This window comes from Sphaeramia orbicularis, chromosome 7, assembly GCF_902148855.1.
Source record: "Sphaeramia orbicularis chromosome 7, fSphaOr1.1, whole genome shotgun sequence".
In the NCBI taxonomy this organism is placed as follows: domain Eukaryota; kingdom Metazoa; phylum Chordata; class Actinopteri; order Kurtiformes; family Apogonidae; genus Sphaeramia; species Sphaeramia orbicularis.
In genome coordinates, this window is record NC_043963.1 from 19,283,805 (window position 1) to 19,310,930 (window position 27,126).

The 27,126-nt window shown below is 38.3% G+C and overlaps 2 protein-coding genes across 3 annotated transcripts in view; both read right to left on the bottom strand.

Moving 5' to 3' along the window:
* Positions 1-27,126, bottom strand: part of LOC115422567 (uncharacterized) — a 109,355-nt gene that overhangs the window by 51,073 nt on the left and 31,156 nt on the right. The gene's annotated exons all lie outside the window — the stretch shown is intronic.
* Positions 70-26,543, bottom strand: LOC115422568 (cerebellin-4-like). 2 transcript variants are annotated; one of them, XM_030138948.1, is made up of 5 exons: positions 5,212-5,404; positions 3,309-3,491; positions 3,116-3,187; positions 702-824; positions 70-613 (listed from the first exon to the last, which is right to left on the bottom strand). In XM_030138948.1, exons 1-5 carry the CDS (start codon positions 5,360-5,362, stop codon positions 333-335), a joined length of 810 nt encoding a protein of 269 aa, XP_029994808.1. In that variant the 5' UTR covers positions 5,363-5,404; the 3' UTR covers positions 70-332. The 2 variants fall into 2 exon arrangements, with proteins under 2 accessions (XP_029994808.1, XP_029994809.1); XM_030138949.1 differs by lacking the exon at positions 5,212-5,404 and adding an exon at positions 26,327-26,543 and having other exon boundaries at positions 73-613.

A 27,126-nucleotide genomic window follows, 5' to 3' on the forward strand; every position in this document is an offset into this window, starting at 1 on the left:
GTCAAAGAATGAGAAACACAAATTGTTGAACTTGAAGTATATTTTAATAATGTTTTCTCCAGGATATTAGGAAAATGCACATGTATTCCTTATTTTCAATAATGCAATAATGATTATTGATTTCAAATGGATGTTGGCCTAAATTTCCTTCTTGGTATTTATATGATGACAAATGAAAACTGTTTTGATTTCTGAACCAACAATAAAACTAAAGCTAAAAAAAATTACAGGTAATATTGATTATAGGGATTGGTTTTTACAGTACACAGTCAACAATAGTAAAAATAATAGTGTATGAAATATAACAGTAGTTCATTTGAACTTCATTTCTGTTACAGAGGGAACAATAAATAACCAACGAAGGTGCTGTGGTCATTAGAGTTGTCAAAAACCCAGGTGTTTTCCCGTAGCCTCATGTAAACCTGGTCTCCAGGGTTCAGCTCTAAAGCCATGCCGTTGGTTGCAGTCTCATAGCGGTTTCCAGCTGCATGGTTGTACACGGTGACCATCTGCTGTCCGTTCTTCATCAGCCGAAGCCCCATTGGTCTAGATGATATATTATGACCAGAGAAGCTGAAATAATAAACTCCTCTGACTGGAGCTGTGAAGATACCTGGGAAAGTTCAACAGGTAGAGTTTAACTTCATCAAACCAAAGCCAGCATCAACCAAACTAACCCATGTGCATGTTTACAGTTTCACCTGTTGCAGGGTTGTATTCGCCAGTGTTTACGCGGACGTTCTTGTAGGTCAGGGTGATCTCAGTGTTGAAAGGTCCAATTTGTCCAATATTTCCGATAGATGCTCCAAAAGCCACTTGTTTTCCTTGAGAGCAAAACAATAGACAGGTACTGATCACACTTAAGTTGAGAAGATCCCCTCAGGCTGGGTTAACCCTTTATAGTTCACTCATAGAAATACTCTGAAATTCAACATTTCAACTTGTTATTGGAGGACATAACAAGACTTTAATACCTTTGTGAAATTTTTCAAAATGCTTTTTTGTCATGTAAAAAATCAAGTTCAATGAAGTTACCACATTTAGTTCCTTTCCCATGTGGGAACAACAATTCAACAAGAATATGGGTCTTTCCATGAAACTGCATTTATTTTGGTATCTGGCACTTTTCCAGTTTTTTTTAGACCCAATAAAAAGAGAAATGTAGATATATTCCCCCCACGATGTACCTAGGGATGACCTCAGGTAAATGCAAAAAAAACCCCATTGTACTCTTGCTCAGAGCCATCCCATAATTAATGAATATTTAATAAAATATTGGGGCCAAAAATTAGGACAGAAAAAGCTACCTAAGTGTCAGTGCATTTTATGTTGAAATCATGGCTTGAAATGGTTTTATATACCGCTATGAATAAAGACACTGTTAAATTTGACGATCCCAGTGGATTTTCTAATCCAGACAGTCAGGCTTTTCATGAATCTCAGTCTCATTCCAGGTTTCGTGTGTAACCCACCGTGTCCACTCATGTTACATGTGGAACCCATCCATTTTAACACAAATAAACCACGAGTGATTTTGCAACAGCGGTCATTTTTGTGAAACGCTCTGCCTTGCATATTTACTTCAATTCCCAAAATGTACCTGTGAGAGAATAAAAAAAGATACTCAAAAAGATTGTAGCACATAATTTTTGTGTCCTTTTTCCTTTAGTAAAGACAGACTAATCATTGCATGCAGAATCATCAGTGTACTGCTGGAATACCGACTAGTCAGAATTTCAGGGGAAAACTCTGATATCACTGAGTTGTCTGTGGATTTGCCTTGTGTAATAGTGTGGGTATTCAGGAAAAAAACCTGAAAGAAAATGACGCTGGAGTTCATTATAGAAACCCTGTGTCCGTGTTACATGCGGATTTTTGTATGCGCATGTCAAATAAAAATGTGTTATATCTGAAAAATAGTTTCTCTTTTATCTCAGTCAATATTTATTTTTAAAATAGACCCAGAGTGCTTCCAAACTTGCTTCATAACATTAGTCTACATCTGGTTTGAATTTTCTGCCCCTCTGTCCTGTTTTTAGGGACCAGTTTCAGAGAAATACCCAGATATACGTACAAAAATACAAGAAAAACACAGTACGGTGAAAGGAACATGTATTTTAGAACAATACAACATGGCTTTTAGAACATTAGACCAACAGAAGTGCTGATCCAGACCCCTGTCCACATCCCCAGTATCCCTTTGAACATCATTCCTTACATTAGTACCATTACTTCATGGTACCCAACAAAGCAGGTACACTCGCTGTTCATGCAGAGGTGGACCTTCCAGACCCTGGAGACCACATTGGACCTCAGATTGGTGACTCACTGTCCTCACTGGAACTGGTGCTGTCATTCTTGTTATGTGTGCAGAAATAACCAAAAATAGTCACTTTCCCGATAAGGTGTTAACGCTGTCAGGATGTGGACAGAAAGGAGTTAACCTGCGTTTGTGACACCCGTTTAGAATTATGCAACTTTACGAGCAAATTGACTACATCTGAAGCATCTCTGCTCGTAACATGATATTCTCAAATAAATATTTTGAGAATCTGTTATCATATTGAAATGATTGTTCAGAGTATTTTTATTCATTCTTGAAAGTTTGTGGGTTGCAGGCCCAGAGTGGCTAATTGGGAGATTTGGGAGGATTCCCGGTGGGTTGGCTCATGTCAGTCTGGAGTTTGGGCCGGTTGGATGGGAAAAATAATGTTGACACTTCTCTGTCACTTCTCTAATCTTCTTCTTGAATTCATTCTCCGTTCAGCATTCATTCATTCATTCTCCGTGCATTCATATATTGCAGTAGATTCAATGGCTTCTACTACCGGAGGGGATTCTTCCCTCGCAAATGTTTAAGTTAGTTGGGCCCATGAGTCATCTTTTCTGGAGCTTTAAAATTAAATGTAGCAACAGCCTTTTAAAATGCAGGTTGTTTTTAAAAGATTGCCATGGAGTAATAAAGGTATTTTATTTTTACACAAATCCTATAGTGTGCCTTGGAATATTTTTTGAAATATTGCATGCTTACGCAGATTTTTTTGACTCTACATACCTTCATTCTGTCTCTGTGATGTATCTCAATAGTCATTTTCAACATAAATCATCAGCATACCTTGTACCTGCAGCTTCAGTCTTTCCACTTCAGCCTTTTGTGCTTCCAAATCTCCCAGTTTGGCTGCCAATGCTAAAATAAAATAAAATAAATAAAGAGATCAATCAAGTGCATAAAATGTTATAAAATCTACTATCTAGATTAGCAGCTGTTCCTACACCTTTTTCTTCTCTTATGTGACAGACTACTTTACCTTCATTCTGTTTCTTTAAGTGTTGTATCTCAACTGTCTGTGCAGCCAGCGAGGCGCTCATTTCTCTGAGCACAGCGTGGATGTCGGGTTCACAGGTCTGTTGATGACGAGGCTCAATCCTCTGAGATCCAGCCTGGTCTTTGTGTTGAATTATTTCAACATCAGACTCTCCTTGAAGCTGAGCTGTGGAGAGAGAGCAGATCAGCAGCAACAGTAGAGCAAACATGGCCTTTTCCATCTTCAGATGATATGCATGTCAACTTTGTCACTTGTGTGTTCTGTGTTTGGGCTTTTAAATAGTACACTGTCCCACTCAATCATTACCCAAGTTTTATTACACATGTGTAGATAACACACGAGACAGGAAATGCAGAAAACAATAAAAGGTATGAGTTTGTACATTAACCCATAAAGATCCAAACAGCTGCCATCCACCAAAACCATCTACTGATCAAAACTGTTTAATACCTGTTGATCCACTAATCCTATCAATACATGTAAATAATTGGTGTAAAATACAGTTTGTCGTCTTTTCATGGTCATCACGTATGACCCATTTGGACGTTCAGAGGTTCCGTAGTTACCGTGGAAACACAGTCATCTAGGGCTGCACGACATTTGAAAAAACTGACATTGCGATTTTATTTTTAACCTTGTGATGTATATTGCGATATAAAAAAAAATACTGAAGAGTATATAATAGCTGTGTGGTGCTGATGTAAGTGGTCAAACAAATTCATTGTGTTTCCTCTTGTTGTGGCAGCAGGTGCAAGGCACTATCGACACAGAACATGTGATTCAATATCATCCTTTTTGTAGCTGAAATAATTCCAGATAACTGACTGTTTTTATTTTGGCACCACATCTTTGTTTATGGTGATTTTCTCTGGTTGGTTGCTCATTTTTCAATGTTGTTACTAGCGACACCCTCCGAACTGATTCAGAACGATTGCGAATGGTGGATCGCTGTGCGCAGTGTTTGTCAGGTACCCTTGAAACTAGATGAGAACATGTTGAGTTCATTTGCCTCCTACACTGCAGGACCTGCGATGTGACTATTGCGTACACGAACATCACAATGACAATGCTCCAAACGATACGTTGCGCAGCTCAACCGTCATCTTCCACAACAATGATTCACCAGCAAAACCCATGGAGTTGGATCAATGACAGTGGATGGACACACTGGGTTTATGTTCAATTCATGATAGATTTGGCTCAACAAGTCACTTTTTCTTCAGTTTTCTCTGTTAATGTAATGACCCTCTACTCTGAGCTTTTATGAACATTTACATAATCAGTAAATTGAAGTTAGCCTGGCCAGCCATCCAGATTTCTCAATGTATTCAATACTGAGAAAAAAGTCTGGAATTGGGCCAGTCCTTGTTAAATATGCACAATCTATGTTATACCAACCAATTACAAGTCTGGGGGCGGGTGTTTCGCAATATGTCATACACACAGACTTCTTTTTGTCGTGAGTAAAAGTCACTTCCAAGTCCGCAAATGTCTTTTCAAATGTTGTTGATTGATTGATTCAAAAATAAGGATTGAATTACAGATTACACCCTGTGTTCTTAAATTTCTCTGACAAAAGTGTCACGTCCATCTTATCTGTGATTGATTTACTTGGCGCCCTATAGTCCCACCTTCACATTTGGATTCAAGCCCAACAATTCCAGACAGATTTCTCAGTGTGAGAGATGCATGGCTGGCCAGGCTAAATTCAAATGTAGGAAAATGCCTGATTTTCATTGAAATAAAAAAGACAAAATACAGAAGATAATATTACAATAAATGGTGATAAAGCACTTAAGGAAGGTTAAATATAGAGGGAAAATCATTTGAAAATCATCACCTTTAATATTGATTCATTTTGTTAATTCTCAGGATACAACAGTACCTTGTTGCTGATTCTCCAGGTTGGTCACATTGGCCTTCATTTCATTGAGCTCAGTGTAGATGTTTGGAGTACTGGTCCCATTGTTAGACTGTCCTTGAAGAAAAGCTGGGAACAGCAGCAGGAGCAGTGGAAGAAACATAGTTGTTTTCATTTGCAGATCGGCACTCTTCACAGTTCAGCTCTGGAGTTTTTGTGTTGTACTTTGTGTTATGTCCAGCCTTAAATAGTGTTCTGATCTGGTTTAAAATTGCATCATAGAAGCAAGAGATGAGTGGGGAAACAAAAAAAAACAAAAAAAGAGAACATCAGGAAATTCTGCAAGATCAGCATAGATGAGATGGAAGTCTGACACATGGTGTGTTTATCCTCAGGTGACATTTTACATTAGACCCCTTGACTCTCTTTGGACTTCATTTCTTTGACTTTCTTTTACTTCCTCCTTCTGTCATTATTTGTTGATGGATTATATGGTTTCAGCATCAATATGAAGAAAAGCCAAATTCATTCTTGTGATGTATGAGTTCAGGTCCCTGTAGGAGAGCTGTGTTTGAGGAGTGGAGTTGTGCAGAAATAGAATATGGTGTGAGATGGTCAGAAATGTAATCACAGGTGAGGTTGTGCAGTGTTTTAAAAGTGAATGAGAGGATTTTTAAATGAATTTTCATCTTTTACTGGAAGCCAATGAAGGGATGTGAAAACAGGGGTAATGTGAGACGAGCTGTTGACATCTTGTTCTGGTTAATAACTGTGCAGCAAATAGACACAAATAGAGCCGGTAGGTAACTCGGACATCTTCAGAGTTTTGTCGCAATGTGCATTGTGGGAAGTGGAGGTTTGTGCAGCTGCACAACCATATGGTATCATATGGTTACAACAAACATGACATGGAAACGGCTGGAGGGGTTCCGCGTCATGTTTGTTGCAGCTGCCGCTGCCAGGTGGAGTTCCGCTTGCACCACTTCCCTCCAGCTGTTTCTGCATTTCAGCCGTTTCCGCGTTGTGTTTGTTACAGCCATATGATATCATATGGTTGCACTGCTGCTGCCGCCAGGTGGCTGCACGAACCTCCGCTTCCCACAGTGCATGTCAAGACAAAACTCCGAAAATGCCCGAGTTACCTATCGGCTCTGTTTGTAAATAAATGGTTTGTTTATGGCTGAGTACACTTTGAAAATGTTCACCGTGAGGGAAGAGATTCAGGTGAGTAATCACAGAAAGACTTGCGGATTCGTGTCTCCCGCAGCTTTAAGAATTAAGTCAGACAAAAATGAAGTTTTTTTGAGAAAAACAGAAATAACAATTAACACTTAGCAATAAAAACTCGCAGTTAGAGCATGGGGAAAGCAGAAGTAAAACTGCTTGTAGCTAAATTTTTGCATCCAGATGACGGAAATCAGTGCAGCTTTTTATAGAAAAAAAAGAGGAACCGCTTCCTGATCAATTTACTGAAATCGGGGCACATCTGGGCAGTAATTCAGCCTAGCCTGTGTGTTTTACATGGCCAATGTGAACATACCATAGAAACACAAGACAGAAACTACACAGAACAAAAATATAAACACAACACTTTAGTTTTTGATTCCATTTTCGTGAGCTGGACTCAAAGATCTAAGACTTTTCTACGTACAAAAAAGGCCTATTTCTCTCAAATATTGTTCACAAATTTGCCTAAATCTGTGTTAGTGAGCACTTCTCCTTTGCTAAGATAATCCATCCACCTCACAGGTGTGGCATATCAAGATGCTGATTAGACAGCATGATTATTGCACAGGTGTGCCTTAGGCTGGCCACAATAAAAGACCGCACCTGTGAGGTGGATGGATTATCTCAGCAAAGGAGAAGTGCTCACTAACACAGATTTAGACACATCTGTGAACAATATGTGAGAGAAATAGGCCTTTTGTCAGTTCATGAAAAATGGGAGCCAAAAAAAAGTGTCACATTTATATTTTTGTTCAGTGTACGTAGGATGTATGATTACTGGAAGAGGCTGAGCTTAAAGTCAAAACCCAAAAATATTGCAAACTGCTATGGTAACAGTTACAGATAGATAGATAGATAGATAGATAGATAGATAGATAGATAGATAGATAGATAGATAGATAGATAGATAGATAGATAGATAGATAGATAGATAGATAGATACTTTATTAATCCCCAGGGGAATTCAAGAATTCAGCAGCTTTGCAGGTTAGTAACCACATTAACATTAGGTTAGTTTTTACAGGGTATCCCCAAAAAAATTGACATCATTTGAGATGTCCATATCGGACTGACTACAGGAGAAATGATACTTAATAGGATTTATTTGGGGCATAAAATGTTTTATTCTACAAATTTCAAATGGAAAGTGCTGGGGGACAGTAATTTTATAATGCTCCAAAAGTTATTTCCAATGTTCAATGTGTGTGCCACTTGTGAGCTCTATTTGTTTAGTTTGTCACATTCAGGTGAGTAACTATTTGGGTAAAAGAATGTTTTCAGAAACAGTACCCCCTGGAAGGAAAAGAAAGAACTCTTCTGGTCCTGTTGATGCAAAGAACGCACCTTCTAATGAACTTTACTTGCAGAATAAATTAATGTGTGTGTGTGTGTGTGTGTGTGTTTTTCTTGAGTTTTTTGTTTTTTGTTTGCTTGTTTGCATCATTTTCTTCTTCTTTTTTTTTTTTTTCTTGTTTGCATCATTTTCTTTTTCTTGTGTTTTTTTTTTTTCCTTGTTTGCATCATATTCTTTTTCTTGTGTGCTTTGTAATTTGTTGTTGTGGTTTGCTTTCTTGAGTGCTTTGTTATTGTTATTGTGGTTTGCACTTCAGGGCCACCGTACATTTACCTGTAGTTTCTGGTGCTACTACACCTGCTTACACCAGAAGATGGCAAGTAGTGGTGGATGAGAAATAGCTGGACTCCAAGGCCTTGAACAGTTCAACAGTTCAAGCTGTGTACAGTAGTCAATGCAGTGAAACCACTACACATAAAAGCTGTTTTGTCTGTGTTTACAGGTGGATTAAGTGCACAACAAGGTTATTATCGTTAAGGAAAACGAACAAAATGACGAAAACTAAAATTGAAAAAACATTTTCTTTTAACTGAAATAAATAAAAACTCTAATTAAAAGAAAAAAACAATAACTAACTGAAACTGTATTGTGATCTTACAAAACTAACTAAAACGTATAAAAATTATGGATAAAATTTCCTTCGTTTTCGTCTTTGTCAATGTCGGATTGATATGAAATTGCTTTATTCCACTCCAGCAGTTTTAGCTGCAGCACCATAGGACACTTCACAGTCTGTCATGTCTGGTCACTGTGGTTTCCAGTGGTCTTCTGGTCCCCACTCTACCTGGAACATACAGACTAAAGCTGGGACAAAGCAGCACAGTGCTGTCTGGGATTTACTTTAGTAATGAGTGGGGTCGTTTTTTTTGTTTTGTTTGGTTTTTTTGGCGCACCGTGTGTGTGCGCGTGAGTGACAGACAGAGTGGAGCTAACTGACACCGTCAGTGTTGAACTAGCATCCAGGTAAAAACTGGAGAGTTTATCACCATGACAAGGCCTTCCAAGCCCTGAACTGCACAGTTTAGAAGAGGAGAAAAGAGGAGGATGAAAACTAATCCAATTACAGAGGTATGGAACCTGTTAGAATGTTTAAAAAAAACATTTGACATTACTAGCTACAGCTAGCTGAACTGAACTGAAGCAAAGTTGGCTAATAATGGAACTGGAGATGATTAAGAGATGAGATATCTGATAAGGTGTGGTTTACTGCTGCTGAACTGGGTTATATATGTTTATAAGTGGTTTATATATGTTTCTGTGCAGTTTTACTGCTGGTTAGCTGGTTTATATATGTTGCTATCTGGTTTACCACTGGCTGCTTTGTGCATCTCCTCTCACGCTTTGCACATCTTCGCATTGTTTTCACATAAGTGACGCTGTGTATGGATCACACACACACACACACACACACACACACACACACACACACCCAACGTGCTATAGGGAATTTATACATTGTACTGTACATGTGTTTGTGTCTCTGCTCAGTCAATGAGCCGCCCTAACCCAACCCCTAAATAAAGTGTCCAGAGTAACCCGCTGATCCGCACCTCACTAATTTCTTTGAATAGGATGGTGAGGAAGATAAAATATATGAAATAACTAAAACTAATACTAAAACTAAACTAAAACTAAGCATTCAGAAAAAAATGATAACTAATAAAAACTACCAAACCTGCTCTAAAAACGAATTAAAACTAACTGAATTGGAGAAAAAAAAAAGTCAAAACTAATTAAAACTAAACTATAATTAAAAATCCAGAACTATTATAACCTTGGTGCACAAGCATCATATAGGTAACATTATAAGAAGTTCATCTGAGTGTAGGACAGTGTTTTGTTCGTTCAGATTGCATTTTGAGGTTGTTCTTTTTTTATTTATTTATTTATTTTTCAAAGTGTTTTTATTACATATCAAGTCATTCAGAAAAGCATAATACAGTCATTGTTTTTTGTTTTTTATACCCAAACCCATGAACATTCCCACCCTGTTGCACCATAAAAAAGATAATTGACAATAAATAAATAAATAAATAAGGAACACAGATATTAGTCACAGACTCGTATTAAGATTACTGTGGAATAAATGAGGGATCTGCCTCTTTTATGTGATTCAGAACAGGTTGCCAGGCACTGAAAAACTTATTGGCACATCCTCTTATAGAATATCTGATTTTTTCCAATCTTATATGATGTAAAAGGTCTGCAAACCAAGATTTAAATGTTGGAGCTTGTTTCTTTCCATTTAAGTAGTATTAGTCTACAAGCTAGAAGAGTGGTGAAGGTAAATAGATTTTTAGATTTTTGGTTAAAATGAAAAGAATGTGATGTAATGCCAAATATTGCAATTGTTGCCTCAGGTTCAATATGAAACCCTGTTACATCAGAAAGAAATTTAAATATAGACTGCCAAAAGTTTTTCAGTTTTGAACAAAACCAGAACATATGAGACAGTGTGGCCGGTTCAGCTTCACAACGATCACAAGTAGGATTCAAGTCCAATTTAATTTTTGTCAGCTTCACTTTAGACCAGGGGTGTCAAACTCATTTTAGTTCAAGGGCCACATTCAGCCCAATATGATCTCAAGTGGGCCGGACCAGTATGATAATGTTTACATCTACAATATTTCCTTAAAAATGTGAATAACACGAACAACCTGAAATGTCTTAAGAGATGTAAATGCAGTTTTAACTATATTCTGCCTCAGTTTATCAGTTTATCATTTACACATGCGCATTACAACTTACATTAAAATTGCAAATACACAAAACATTCAATAACTGGCCGAATATTGGTACAATTGCATGTCCTTCTCTTAAGACATTTCAAGTTGTTCATATTTGTTCGGGTTATTCACATTTTTTGTTAAAGGATAGTTTGTTAGTACTAACATTTTCATATAATTTTACTTTTTCACACTGAAACCAAGATAAAATCTGCAGTTTTCATTATTTATAGGTTATTATGATAGTATTTTACTGGTCTGATCCACTTTAGATCACATGTGTCTGTATGTGGAACCTGAATTAAAAGGATCTTTACACCATGATTGTTAATATGTTCAGTGTAATTCATCCTACGGGCCAGATTGGACCCTTTGGCGGGTCGGATTTGGCCCCCGGGTTCTGCACTGCCAGGGTTCTGGAAAAGGCTCCCACTGTTACACACTACAATAAACCACTGCAGACTTTAAGGCACACTACAAACCCAGCACGTTATCATCCTCTACTGGAGGCACTGCAGTTACACACTTGACTACACAACCTGTCTTGCACTGCCGCTCACATGAGGTCACACAAGAAGTAGAAGCCCCTCCCTCGCTACACTGTACAGGTAAGTTCCTCCCCAAATGAGCTCCGGCCCTCACTATCCAACACATTAAAATAACTACAAATATAGATAAAAGGAATAATCACTTAACTCACCCACTCAGAGAGACCCAGCTCCCCGTGAAGGATGGCTTCGTTGGACGGAGCAGATTCAGTCCAGCTGGTGGCAGAGACACTCCAGCGGAAGCAATGGGAAGGAGCAGCAGTGGACCAGGTATGGTGCCAAGGTACGTATCCTCACTGAGAATTGTTTCCCCTGGCCGCGGGAGCATAATATCAACTTTTTATATCATAATTATGACTTACCATGGGGATTTTTTTTTTTTTTTCCATGGTGGAAATGGGCTTCCTATGTATGAAAAAAAAAAAAAATCCCCATGGTAAGTCATGGTTATGAGATCAAAAGTTATAATTATGAGATTAAAAAGTCAAAATTATGATAAAAAGTCAAAATGATATGGTAAAGACATAATTATGAGATAAAAAACTCATAAGTATGAGATTAAAAAGTCATAATTACGAGATTAAAAAGCTATAATTATGAGATTAAAAAGTAAAAATTATGACAAAAGTCAAATTATAAGATAAAGGCATAATTATGAGATAAAAAGTCAAATTTATGATAAAACGTCAGAATTATAAAATACAGGCATAATTATGAGATTAAAAAGTCAAAATGGTTAGATAAAGGCACAATTATGTGATTAAAAATTCATAATTATGACATTAGGCAGTGAAAATTATGATAAAAAAAAGTTTAATTATAGAGTAAAGGCATAATTCTCAGATAAAAAGTCATAACTAAGAGATTAAACAGTCAAAATTATGATAAAAAGAAGTCAAATTATAAGATAAAGGAATGATTATGAAATAAAGTCAAAATTATGATAAAAAAAAAAGTCAAATTATAAGATAAAGAAATAATTATGAGATAAAAAGTCATAACTCTGAGATTAAAAAGTCAAAATTATGATTAAAAAAGTTGAATTATAAGATAAAAAGGGCAGCTGTGGCTCAGCTGGTAGAGCGGGTTGTCCAATGACCAAAGGGTTGGCGGTTCAAATCCTGGCTCCAACTGTCCACATGTCAAACCTAAACTGCTCCCCGTAGGGCCAGGCAGCACCTTGCATGGCAGCAGTCGCCTGCTGGTGTATGAGTGTGTGTGTGTGAATGTGAGGAATTGTAAAGCGCTTTTGGCACCATGAAGGTGTAGAAACTGTGCTATATAAGTTCAGTCCACTTACCATATAAAAAGTCAAATTATAAGATAAAGCCATAATTATGAGATAAAAGTCGAAATGCTGTGTACAACACAGACAGACTTTCTATGGAAAACCCAGTGTGTGTGTGTGTCCAGTAATCACACACACCTGTTCACAGTTCCACACCTGTTCCCCATCCGCTCAGCCTCAGCAGACCACACCCACCTTCACTCACATCACAATAATATATGAAACACAGTCCATGGGTAGTTTACTGCCCTCATACTGAGTCTGTTCTTTTCACCTTCTAAACAGCAGGCTTACATAAGTGATGTAGGCTCCAGTGAGGACAAGATGTTTCCTTTTACATTCTTTATTTAAACAGCACCATTAATTCAGTGTGTAAAAGCACAAATAATGTCCAAGGCGACAACTGCTCAGACAAAAATTGGAATTTCTGCATCAAATTTTAAATTACAGTCCTGTTACAGTATTCACAGCACATGTGCAGAACACCCTGTGGGCAAAAAGTCAAAAACTCCATTTATGTTTAACCACAAGAGAGCGCCAAACAACTACAATTTAGCACAAATAAAAAGCATCAGTCAAATGTGCAGGCAGAACTGGTAGTGTGTTTAATTGTGAATACTACAATGAAACACAACAATATGGATTCTTCTACACTGAGTGTGTCTTACCTTCTCTGTCTGTCCTGAGAGCCTCCACCTGGTTCACTGTGACATTTGACCTCGCTTTAATAGTGATCCGTTCTTCTGCTTGTGCTGAAGTTGAACACTTATTATTTCTGTACAAATAATGCTGCATCTCAGTCTCAAAAGGTTTGGTTACCTAAAAGGGACAGTTTGTATTCATGTCTTCTTCAACATTTCTGCATTTTCTATACTTTTATGTGTCCAATGTGTAATTTTGACAAGAAACAAATGTGATCTTTCCTTTGATATTTTTATTGTGTGTAACTGTTATATCCTCCTGAGACCCCGCAATGCATTTTTGTCCTCTGTAGTGGACGAGACTTTCACAGCTTTACCTAAACAAAAAAAAAAAAAAAGTCCACTGAAAAAGACATTATATTTTGAGGTTTTTTTTTAAATGTATGTGACATGCTGTTTACAATTTAGGCAGTTATTTAATGTAAAATGGCCGAGATGGCTTTTTTCTTGATGTGTCACCAGTTTCCAATTAATTCAAGTCTGCAACTGGCAACTTGACGCACTCCCTCTGAAAATGAATGAATATGAAAAACAGCTACTCTGACCAAACCTATAACCATAATGTAATGTAAATATGCTTAGAGTGTGTGGGACAAAGTAACGTGGCATTAATAAGAGTGAATGGCTGGTTTTTTAACGTTTAGTTTCAGTTTTCCAGATTTCATATATAACAGATGAAATTACATCCATCAGTAAATGCTGACACACTGCTGTTGTGTCAACATGTTCAACTAAAGTTTAAGAGGTACTGACTGTAACGAACATCTACAACCAAATACTTACAGTAATGAAACAGAACTGGAATATCTACAATCTGACTGTTGTCTCTGAGGCCTGTGAGCATTTTCAGTGTAATACCACTGAAATATGTCAAATATCTACTGAAAGACAAAAAAGGTGAAAATGAAAACAAATAACCCCAGATTGAAAGAAACATGTTTTCCTCTCACATGGTGAACAGTAGATGACCGCTGAAGGTGGTGTGGTGATTTTCACTGTCTAAGACTTCACCCATTGATGTATAAACACAACATCCCCAACCTCTAGTATCAGTGTGACTCCATTGGAAGAGCTTGACAAATACGATGTCTGATTCTGATATGCAATAAAAATATGATGTCCCTTCTTGACCAACACAGCACCAGATCCATGTGAGGCATGTCCATGTCCGTAGATGTAGAACTCAAAGTGGTAGGCTCCTTTCACCGGTGCAGTGAAAACACCTGCAGGATATTTTTTGTTGTATAATGTGAGCATAGACTAGACTGAAAATTTCATCAAAATCTGTCCATAACTTTTTGAGTTATGTTGCACACTAACGGACAGACAAACAGACAGACAGACAAACAAACCCTGGCAAAAACATAACCTCCTTGGCGTGGGGGGGCCCACAGGGGGGTGGGGCACTGATCAGCCTTGGCGGAGGTCTGCGCTCTCCGAGTGCTTCTAGTTCAATAATGTTTTCTCCAGAATATTAGGAAAATGCACATGTATTCCTTATTTTCAATTTTAAGGACAGAATCAAGTTCTTATATCACTGTACCTTCAACATGACCAGACTTGTTGTGAGTTTCACCACTTTTAATACGTTTTTCCTTTAGTTTTCATGTAGCATTATTTAGCATTGATATTATCAGTTCCATGATGACCCAGTCTAAACTGTCTCTAATTCTCCTTTAAATGAGGAAACTTCTACAGAAATCAGTACAACTCTGTCCTTTTGTCATTGTTACTGTATTACTGATATTATGATGTGTGGGTGTACTAGTGTGTGTGTGTGTGTGTGTGTGTACATGTTGTTGTATGTTGATGGTTCTGACCCATGTTGGGTGGGTTTGCTGCTTCTCCCTGTTTAGTCCTGACTCTGGACTCCAGCAGCAGGACTTAAAATGATGGATCATATGGAACCAACATGTCAGAGGTGTTTTAAGTCGGCACAGAAGAATCGGACTAATGTGGGCTTACTTCCTGGTTCTGGTGGTTCTGAATGAACTGCAGGTGTTTGAGAGCTGTTACAGTGATCTGACCTACAGAGATGAATGCATGGATGAGTCTCTACAGGCTGGTTTAGACATGATCCCTCTGACTATGGACATGTTTTTGACATGATAAAAAGCTGAAGATGATACTGATTTAATGAGGCTATTAAAACTGAAGTCTGAGTCCATGGTTACCGCTAGAGTTCTAACCTGAGTTTTAGATTTCAGAGGACTGGACTCGGGGTGATGCTGATGCTGATTTTAGTCTGGTTTGGGTTCAGTTGGAGGAAGTTGTTTTGCATCCACAGTGAGTTGACTGGTCCATGTTCACTTGTGTAAATCTGAGTGTCATCTGCTTAGTAACGGGAGGATACATTTCTGTGGCATTAAGGAAGCATGTAAAGGTTGGACCAAAGAGGTCCCAGAATGGACCCCTGGGGGACCCCACATGTCAAGGCCAGTTGGTTTGAAACACACTTACTTGTTTAAACAAAGTACTTCCTGTCTTCAGGATAGGACTTAAACTATCTCAGGGCAGTGTCTTAGATCAGTCCTTTAACCTTTGTAACAGGATCACATGGTCCAATGTGTCAAAAGTTGCACTGAATCCAAAAGTACTGAGATAGAAACTCAACCAGGATCTGGGTTCAGGCCAATGTCATTAGTCTTATACCTTAATGTCTATAACACTCAACAAACAGCTCCATCCTTCATCATTATCTGTGTCTTCATTCTCATTAGCACATTGACTTCAGTTTGTATTTCATTGTGATTATAAGTTCATATAGATAATACATTTTACACAATCGGAAAGTATTTAACATCGTATTAGCTGAAATAAGTATCTTTTAAAGACAACCAATACAACTGTTGATCAGTCAAAGCTGTTTATTCTTAAGAAAACATTTGGTTTAAAATAACAAACATAAGGAAATTATACTAATTTGTAGAATGAATTTAAGTCATACAATAATGATTATTGATTTCAAATGGATGTTGGCCTAAATTTCCTTCTTGGTATTTATAGGATGATGAATGAAACTGTTTTGATTTCTGAACCAACAATAAAACTAAAGCTAAAAAAAATTACAGGTAATATTGATTATAGGGATTGGTTTTTACAGTACACAGTCAACAATAGTAAAAATAATAGTGTATGACATACAGTGTAACAGTAGCTCATTTGAACTTCATTTCTGTTACAGAGGGAACAATAAATAACCAACGAAGGTGCTGTGGTCATTAATGTTGTCAAAAACCCAGGTGTTTTGCCGTAGCCTCATGTAAACCTGGTCTCCAGGGTTCAGCTCTAAAGCCATGCCGTTGGTTGCAGTCTCGTGGCGGTTTCCAGCTGCATGGTTGTACACGGTGACCATCTGCTGTCCGTTCTTCATCAGTCGAAGCCCCATTGATCTAGTTGATCCATGATGACCAGAGAAGCTGAAATAATAAACTCCTCTGACTGGAGCTGTGAAGATACCTGGGGAAGTTCAACAGGTAGAGTTTAACTTCATCAAACCAAAGCCAGCATCAACCAAACTAACCCATGTGCATGTTTACAGGTTCACCTGTTGCAGGGTTGTATTGGCCGGTGTTTATGCGGACGTTCTTGTAGGTCAGGGTGGGCTCAGTGTTGAAAGGTCCAATGTTTCCAAAATTTCCGATAGATGCTCCAAAAGCCACTTGTTTTCCTTGAGAGCAAAACAAAAGACAGGTACTGATCACACTTACGTTGAGAAGATCCCCTCAGGCTGGGTTAACCCTTTATAGTTCACTCATAGAAATACTCTGAAATTCAACATTTCAACTTGTTATTGGAGGATATAACAAGACTTTAAGATTTTTGTGAAATTAAAAAAAAATATATGTCATGTAAAAATATCAAGGTCAATGAAGTTACCATATTTAGTTCCTTTCCCATATGTGGGAACAAAAATTCAACAAGTATATAGGTCTTTCCATGAAACTGCATTTATTTTGGTATCTGGCATTTTTCCAGTTTTTTAGACCCAATAATAAGATAAATGTAGATATATTTCCCCCTAGGATGTGCCTAGTGATGACCTCAGATAAATGCAAAAAAATACATACTCTTGCACTGAGCCCTCCCTTAATGAATGAATATTCAATAAAATATTGGGGCCAAAAATTAGGACAGGGTAATCATTGCATGCAGAATCATCGGCGCACTGCTGGAATACCGACTAGCCATAATTTCAGGGGAAAACTCTGATATCACTGAGTTGTCTGTGGATTTGCCTTGTGTAATAGTGTGGGTATTCAGGAAAAAAAACCTGAAAGAAAAAGATGCGGGAGTTCATTATAGAAACCCTGTGTCCGTGTTACATGCATATTTTTGTATGTGCATGTCGAATAAAAATGTGTTATATCTGAAAAATAGTTTCTCTTTTATCTCAATAAATGTTTATTTTTAAAATAGACCCAAAGTGCTTCTAAACTTACTTCATAACATTAGTCTACATCTGGTTTGAATTTTCTGCCCCGCTGTCCTGTTTTTAGGGACCAGTTTCAGAGAAGTACCCAGATATACATACAAAAATACAAGAAAAACACATGTAAGGTGAAAGGAACATGTATTTTAGAACAATACAACATGGCTTTTAGAACATTAGACCAACAGAAGTGTTGATCCAGACACCCGTCCACATCCCCAGTATCCCTTTGAACATCATTCCTTACATTAGTGTCATTACTTCATGGTACCTAACAAAGCAGGTACACTCACTGTTCATGCAGAGGTGGACCTTCCAGACCCTGGAGACCATGTTGGACCTCAGATTGGTGACTCACTGTCTTGTAATGTGTGCAGAAATAACCAAAAATAGTCACTTCCCGATAAGGTGTTAACACTGTCAGGATGTGGACAGAAAGGAGTTAACCTGCGTTTGTGACACCCGTTTAGAATTATGCAACTTTACGAGCAAATTGACTACATCTGAAGCATCTCTGCTCGTAACATGCTATTCTCAAATAAATATTTTGAGAATCTATTATCATATTATTGAAATGATTATTCAGAGTATTTTTATTCATTCTTGTAAGTTTGTGGGTTGCAGGCCCAGAGTGGCTAATTGGGAGATTTGGGAGGATTCCCGGTAGGCTGGCTCATGTCAGTCTGGAGTTTGGGCCGGTTGGATGGGAAAAATAATGTTGACACTTATTTGTCACTTCTCTAATCTTCTTCTTGAATTCATTCTCCGTTCAGCTGTGCATTCATACATCGCAGTAGATTCGATGGCTTCTACTACCTGAGGGGATTCTTCCCTCCGAAATGTTTAAGTTAGTTGGGCCCATGAGTCATCTTTTCTGGAGCTTTAAAATTAAATGTAGCAACAGCATAGTGCCAAGCGTTAGTGGGTGGTGTTGGAAGGCAGGAAGAGTCCAGGTGGAGCCCAAAAGACCAGGTTAAAGAAAAGAAAGACGTTGGAAGAAGATGGAGCCAAATGTGTGAGATGAACAGACCTGTTTTCCAGAGGACAGACCCCAGCTGCAGCCAAGACAGCACTTATTTTATATAGCATAAATATTATGTGTATATGTGTGTGTGTGTGTATACATATATACATATATATATATATATATATACGTGTGTGTGTGTATATAAAATTGGTGTAAATCTAACAATAGAACACCTCTCTGTTGAGAAGAAAAATGCAATTTTAATTTCAAATTATTTCAATTTCAACTTATTGCTCCTCTACAAAGGTAAATATGTTTTCATCTTTATCCTTTTTTTTTACCTTATAAATCTTTATCTGATTTAAATTTGAATTACATGTATTGTTTAAGTGAAGTGTTTTTTGTTAATGCACCAACATACACCTGAACTTATATCCAATAAAAGGTAATGGAAGAGCTAGCTGCTGTCTCATTTATTCAAATTCCTCCTTCATGGAAACAGTGGGCTGGTTTGAACATGAAACTCTGGGGCTGAAAAAGGGACCCACCCCACTGTGATTCTTATAGAAGGTAAATACAGTTGATTTAAATGAAAATTTGAATAATACAAAAATAAGCTTTAATTTGTATAACTGCTTCTTTGTGCTTCATGGAACAGTTTGTAACACATTTACAGTCATTGTATGTCTGTAAAAAGGAAAGTTCTATAAATTACTGTCATTAATGAAATTAACACATGAGAACATAAATCACTGTGGCTCACTTGAAACAGTGGATTATTTGTTCAGATCAGGGAACCATCTCCTGTGCTGACTGAGACCACCTGTGGAAGAAACTGAGTTTGCCAAAATACCAAGCTTGAGCTACCCGTAAATATTTACCTATTCAGCTAAAATTCTGCACAAGTTAATTTTTCCATAGATAGACTCCCTTAGACCTTGGGAGCCAAACTATCCTAAACTTTGATTTTTTTTGTTTATTTTTTTTTTTTTTTGGACCACCCTATTTTATATGTATTACATTAGCACACAGGAGAATCAGTAATTCTGTGTTATAAAGGATGGTACAAGGTGTAACTTCATAACTTTATCAAATTCACCAGAATGCAGGTGTTTATGTGTTTTAATGCTCAAACTTTCCAGATTCACCACTGATCAGGTCCATCCAAAGTTCAGATGAAATCTATGCCCAAGTCTCTGAACACACTGTCTGTTGTTAATGTTTAGTTAGTTATGGGTCAAAACACAGTCATGTCCAGTCAGAGAGCGAACTTTAACTGATTACTATTCCAACATTTATTTCAGTATAAAGTAGCTCCTTCTTTTGGATGATCCCTGATGGTTCAACTAAAGCAAAAATGAATTTAAAAGTAAAAATGTGGGTCATTTAGCAACACTATTCTGTCAAATTGTCTCTAAAATGTGTCGTCAGAGAGATTTCGAATACCATGTTTTGACTCTTATTTAGGGGGTACTCTAGCACAAAGCTGTTGTAGCTGTGTTGTATCAAGTATTTGAAGTTAACTATACTTAAATATCCAAAGTACCAGTAGATCATACACTCACTTGGGTCAATATTAAGGGTTCAACTCCAGTAAATCAGTAGTGAACTGTGAGCACTACTGCTGGGCCTTTACCTTGGCAATCACTGCCAAGAAAATATGTCTGCACTGACATAAAACCTAAAAACAATAGTATGTTGAATTGAAAGCACTCAACAGCTGTAATCCTCTAACAGGGTCATTTCAAGATATCTGGGGGCCCTAGGCAAGAAAGTAAAGTGAGGCCCCTAATACGCAAAGATGTGGTGGTCGAATCACCGAAGAAGAAAAATACAATCCAGATGTGATTTCCTGTTTTCTGTTGCATTTAATGAGTCATGAATTACTCTGTATTACGCAACACAGAGTATCCACCAGAGTGTAGTAAAGGACACAGTGTCTTCAATTAGGCATTGTTGATGGGAATGACACAAATTGTCACTATCAATTGGCGCTGACAGAAATTTAAGCAAAGCACCTAAAAAAGAAAAAAAAAGGCAGTTGGTGAGTAGGCTTACTTTTGTCCTTATTCTAGAAGTATGTGATTAAAGTGTGGAGGATTTGATAGTAACTTTGGAGGAGAAGAACTTCACTTCCCATAATGCACCAAAATGTAATGTCAGACCTAATCGGCAAAACTACCTGAGCACATGGTGCACAGTGTTGTGATGTGTTGATGGGCAAGTGTGGGAAATATAGATAATTACAGAGTTTAAAATGTAGGATTGTGATTACATGGTTCACAGACACCGCCACAGAGTAAGTGAAAACACTTCAGTAGGCTTAGCTTTGAGCTTTTCGTGACAAAATACTTTTAATGCTGTCGTACTTCGGTCCTCCACATCCAAGTTATTTAGCTCAAAAGAAGTTTTGGAACGCTGTACAAAAGTGGAAAAGGGCGATGGAGAAGTTGTGTTTCTTCTCTCCTTAAATTCTTCCAACAGAACACAGTTGTGTTGTGTGTATATGATTAGTTATTGAACTGAATCCTCTCCCTCTCATGCTAACATCTATCTGTGTGTTTGGTCACTGATGTGAGGGCTTTTGTTCGCACACTTTCAAACATATCACACAGTTGTAGCCTATTTGGAGAAAACAATGGTTTACTTAATACTTAACGCTGTGTCATTGGTGTTTTTCCTCTTCTTCTTTCTTTTCTCGTTTTTTTTTTCAAACCCTGAAGGGTAGGAGCGCTTCATCATTGCTATTATTTTTAAATGCTCGTGCCGCCATGCTCAGTGCGGACAGACCGTTTGTTCCACTGACAGCAGGTGGGGGGTGTGATGGGGGGTGTGCGAGGGTGGATGTCACTTCTACATGACCCTCATAGCCTTTGTCATTGCATAGGGGGAATCCCTCTAGTCTGGGGGGCCCCAGTCACAAAACAGTACAGGAGAGGGTTAGCGCTACCTCACTGTGGTGGTTTGTTTACAATGGATGGTTTTTAATAAGTTGTACAGATAAATGACCATGCGGGGGCCCTCTTCAGCGAGGGGGCCCTAGGCAGCTGCCTACCTTGTCTACGTCATCCCGACGGCTCTGTCCTCTAATTAACAATGATCAGGATTTCAACAACTTTGGCTTTTGTATGCTTTTAGCCTTTGCATTGTGTGTTTTCCCAGCATTGAAATCAGGTTCATATAAATGTCAGGATACGTGATTTCCAGCCACATATCAATGTTCGTAGACCACTTTTTTGGTAGCTTGTATGGATCCATGTCCAGTCCAATTGTCTTTAATTTCATGTTATATTCCACATTTTTCTTGGTCTCGCTGTAGTTACTGCTATGCTTCGCCATGTTGAGCCAGTTTGTTTTTGCCACTCAGTCTGACTTAGAGGGGGGGGGTGACGTATGTGCATTCCCTCTATACCATGACACGCTATTACAAGGAAATGCATACGGTAGATAACCGTGGTGTTTTTATACAGCCATTTTCTTTTACATTCCTATGCAGAACAGGAATATATTTATTTTTTAAAAGTAAAAAGGGCACTTTTTCTGCGAGGCAAAAAGGACAGGGGCTCAAGCCCCCTTTGGGCCCTTTGTGTGCACGTGCCTGATCAGGTCTGACTCGTCTGTACTAGCGCTATCGAGCTAACTGAAAAAAAAAGAGACAGAACTACTGTGCAACCTGTATTCTACTTGTATTTGTATTAATATATCAAGATAGCCGTTATATGAAAACCTGTGGGAAATGCAAGAGCTCTGGTTCCTTGTTTCAGCTCAGTTCTCCCATTCCCTCCCCGCTATGAGCTGTGAATGAATGAGTGAGCCAAAATTACATAACAGTATATGTATCAATCAATCAATCAACCTTTATTTATAAAGCGCTTTTCATGCACAGATGCAACACAAAGTGCTTTACAGAATTAAAAACAATTACACAATAAAAACAGAATAACAATTACAAAGAAAACCCCTCCCTCCCACCCTCCATACTAGACACGCACACACACACACACACACACGCCCACACACTTACACACGCACACACACGCACACGCACACAACAGGGAGACATGGCATGGCACTGTGGATCAAGGAAACGCCACCTTTGGGGCCGTCCACACTGGGAGGAGCCACAGGCCGTGCCATCGGGGGGACCGGCACCCAGGCCCCCCGACTCCGACAGACAGGTGGACCCCCACATCGAAGGGAGGACCCCCAGCCAGCCGGGCCAAAGGGATCCAAGGACAGTACCCCCACTAGCAGACCAGACACAGCTCCCAGTGTGGAGGACCCCCCTGAGGAAACACTGGCGTTAAAAGCTAAAAACTAAAAGCATAACATAGGACTAAGAGAATAAATAAAATAAAATAAATACAGTACCAAGAGTAAAATACGTAAGATTATAAATAAAATAGAATAGATAAAGTATCAGTGATAAATAAAACAAAATAAGAACAAGAAGAGTTTAAAAAATTAGTTAAAAGCCTGATTAAAAAGGTGTGTCTTTAATCTTCTTTTAAAAATAACAACGGTCTCTGCAGTCCTGAGGCTCTCCGGCAGGCTGTTCCACAGGTGGGGGCCATAGTGGCTAAATGCTGCCTTACCGTGGGTTTTTGTTCTGGGTTTTGGTATGGTTAAAAGGCCAGTGCCGGAGGACCTCAGGGTCCGCGAGGGTTGATATGGTAAAAGCAGATCAGATAAATAGGAGGGCGCAAGGCCGTTAAGACATTTAAAAACCAGCAAGAGAATCTTAAAATCGATCCTGAAGCGTACGGGGAGCCAATGCAGCGACTCTAAAATCGGTATAATGTGCTCCCGCCCTCTGGTCCTTGTCAGCACGCGTGCGGCTGAGTTTTGTAGTAATTGGAGATTTAAAATACTCTTTTTGGGAAGACCAGAGAGCAGGGCATTACAGTAATCTAAGCGACAAGAAATAAAAGCATGCATTAGCACCTCCGTACTGGCCTGAGAGAGAAACGGGCGGACTCTGGCTATATTCTTAAGGTGATAAAAACCTGTTTTTGTTATATTTTTGATATGTGAGATAAAATTCAGCTCAGTGTCAAAAATCACGCCCAGATTTTTTACTGATTGTGTTGGTTTAAAATCTTTTAGTTTTGGTAAAAGTTTCTCTCTCTGGCCTTCAGGACCTATAACTAAAACCTCAGTTTTGTCCTGGTTGAGCTGTAGGAAATTCTCTGCCATCCATGACTTGATGTCTACAATGCAGTTAAAAAGGGCATCAATTGGCCCTGTGTCATCAGGAGACACGGCGATGTATAGCTGTGTATCATCAGCATAACTATGGAAGCTGATGCCGTGTCTCCTGATGACGTCCCCAAGGGGAAGCATGTACAGATTAAAAAGAAGTGGACCTAAAATTGAACCTTGGGGAACCCCACATCCAATTTCATGTGTTCTTGAGGAACATGTATCCATACTTACATAAAAGCATCGGTCTGTGAGATAAGAACAAAACCAGTTAAAAACAGTACCGGAGAAGCCAACTAGGTGTCTGAGTCTATTTAATAAAACGTGATGGTCAACCGTATCAAAAGCGGTGCTTAGATCCAGTAGAACCAACACTGTGAGCTTTTTATTATCAAAATTCCACCTGATGTCGTTTAAAATCTTTAAAAGTGCTGTCTCGGTACTGTGGTTCCTGTGGTTCCTGTATCACAGATTAGATTTTCTACCAATAAAAAACACAAGGAAGAGACGGATGTAGACGTCCATTGTTGTCTCACACCACTTGAATTACAATATGCTGAAAGGGAATTCTGGAATTTTTTTCTTTTTTTACCCAGTGACACTAAAAACTGTCAGGTACTGAAGCTTTAAACAACATATAATACAAAATATGTGAACTTGAACTGGAAGCTTTTTCATGAAAAGCCCTCCCTGGAGGGTGGGGTCCATGCCTTGGAGACCAGTTGACCCATGTCGTCCGATCGAAAGCAGAAGTTCACACAAAGGCTACACAGATGCGTCTGGATGATTCAGTTTTGACATTTAATAAGAGGAAAATAATCATGCACCCATGTACTAACAATGTGATCAATATGTAAACCCTCAGACTAATCACACCCATGTGACTAGGGAACACCCAAATGAAATAAATGAGGAGAGCAAGGGCAGGACCCTCAGAGTGAGTTGGGGCATTGTGACTGAGCAGTGTTCTGTCAACTACTCTCCTCACGAGCAACAGATATTTGACTCCTGTGTGTTCTTGTGTCTTTCCTTGAATTTAGGTGGTCTGAACCTCAGAAATTATTTTATGTCAGACTCAGAATATGTCATGCACAAAGGCAGTTCTCTGAGGAGTTTACTCCAGTGGAAATCAAGGGTTTGAATGCTGTGTTTTACATACATGTGACATAGTCACACTCAGGTCTCTTACTAGTCTCGAAAACTAAAAAGAAATACACCGTCACACAATCATATGCTCATGCAGATCTTTATTTCTATGCAATTGAGAGAGAAAAAAAATCAAAATTCCACCAAGTAAATGTTCATACTCAGTGTTGTTGCCATGATTTGTCATTCAGTCTTAGATTATGTAGAAGTTGAACAGTCAGACAAAAGAGAGAATTCAGAATTATTAACAAATATAATCCTTGTTCATCAGCTGATAACATCACACTATCAGTTTGTAAACGTACTCCAATGAAGTTTAAGATGTACAAGTGAAATCTGTATTGACACAGAACTGGAACATCCACAGTTTGATTCATGTCAGCAGGTATTTTTCTTGCTAAACCTCTCCCCTTCTTTGCTCGTCTCTCTAATGTCAACTGTTTAATCAAAGGAAAGCTGCTTAAAGTATTACAGAAGAAAAATACCACATCTTTTCCCCTCACATTGTGAAAAGGAGATGACCACTGAAGGTGCTGTGGTGATTTTGATTGTCGTACATTGCACCGTTTGGCCACAGATTTATGCTAACAACATCTCCAACCTCTAAGACTAGGGTTATTGCATTGGAAGCAGTCCCAAAACCACTGTCCTGACCCTCACCAAAAGCAAAAGTTCTCCCTCCATTTTTCACCAACACAGCAGCTGTGTTTCTTCCTACAGCCGTGCCGTAAACTTCAAAGTGGTAGGCACCTTTCACTGGTGCAGTGAAAAAACCTGCAGGACATGGGTTTGGTTATTCAATGTGATCAACATGACCATAACAAGTTCAATTCATTGTTACACCTTATGAGTTCTGGTACCTGTGTCTGAGCTGTAGGCATTCCCAACATTTGTGACAACATGTTTGTAGATCAGAGGTGTAAAACCGCTGAATGGTCCAGTAGTCGACTCGCCTGAAGCCAGCAAAGAGGCTGAGAAAGCCACCTGACGGACTGAGAGAGAAGGACAACAGTGTATTTTGTATTAATTGTAACTGAAGTATTCGTAATAAAAAATGTTTTATTCCACATTTAATACCTAAAGTGTTTATAGTCACTAATCAGTATTTGACCAATCACAGTCACCTTCATTCCAGGTAGAGTTTAAATTATTATTATTTGACTATTATTTGACATGGATAACATTACAGTAGCATTCTGCAGAGGCATTCAAAAGACTTCCTCAATATCATAAAGTGTAATATATATATATGTATATGTATATATATATATATATATATATGTATATATATATATATGTATATATATATATATATATATATACACACACACATATATACATATATAAATATATATATATATATATATATATATGTATATATATATATATATATATATACACACACACATATATACATATATAAATATATATATATATATATATATATGTATGTATATATATATATATATATATCCTTATAATCTGATATCCACACTATACTACCTTTAATACTGATTCATTTTGAGAATTCTCAGGATACAACAGTACCTTGTAGCTGATTCTCCAGTTTGTTCACTTTGGCCTCCAACTCACTGAGCACAGTGTAGATGTTTGGACTACAGGTCCCATCGTTAGACTGTCCTTGAAGAAAAGCTGGGAACAGGAGCAGGAGCAGTGGAAGAAACATAGTTGTTTTTACTTGCGGATTGGCACTCTTCACAGTTCAGCTCTGGGGTTTCTGTGTTATGTCCAGCCTTAAATAGTGTTCTGATCTGGTTTGAATTTGCATCATAGAAGCAAGAGATGAGTGGGGAATTAAAAAAAAAAAAAAAAAAAAATTAAAGCTGCAAGCAGCATTGGGCGGGACCTCGCACCGGGCGAGCCGCCTCCCCCGTGATCCGCCTGCCCAGTGATCCACCTCCCGTGACCGTCCACACCTCAGCTCCACTCACACCTCTCCGTCCCCATACCAGTTCCCACCCTTTAGTGTCCGTCCTCCTTACATCTGTACAGAACACCATCGACCCTCTGCTGAAACCACCATCACCTTGAAATGAGACTTTTATTTTGGAAACCCTACTGTGTGTATGTGCATTTGTGTTGTATGTGAGAGAAAGAATCAGTTTGAAAAATGAATTGAAATTGTATGAATAATTGAGCATAAAAGTGATGACTTCTCACATTTAAGGCTTTTATTTTGGAAAAACCCTATTGTGTGAGCTTATGTGTCTGTGAGAAAGAGTACTTTTGAATGAAGAAACATTGTACAAACAGTTGAGCGTTTGTTCATAACAATGAAAAGAAGTTATGTAATAGACATTATGTATTATTTTTAATAGGGGTTTTAT

Coding starts and splice junctions, on each gene's coding strand:
- LOC115422568 (XM_030138948.1), bottom strand. CDS start 5,362: ATGAAAACAACTATGTTTCTTCCACTGCTCCTGCTGCTGTTCCCAGCT. Junction 825..3,115: donor ACTGAAGCTGCAGGTACAAG/GTATGCTGATGA, acceptor TTTGCTCTCAAG/GAAAACAAGTGGCTTTTGGA. Junction 614..701: donor CGAATACAACCCTGCAACAG/GTGAAACTGTAA, acceptor GAACTTTCCCAG/GTATCTTCACAGCTCCAGTC.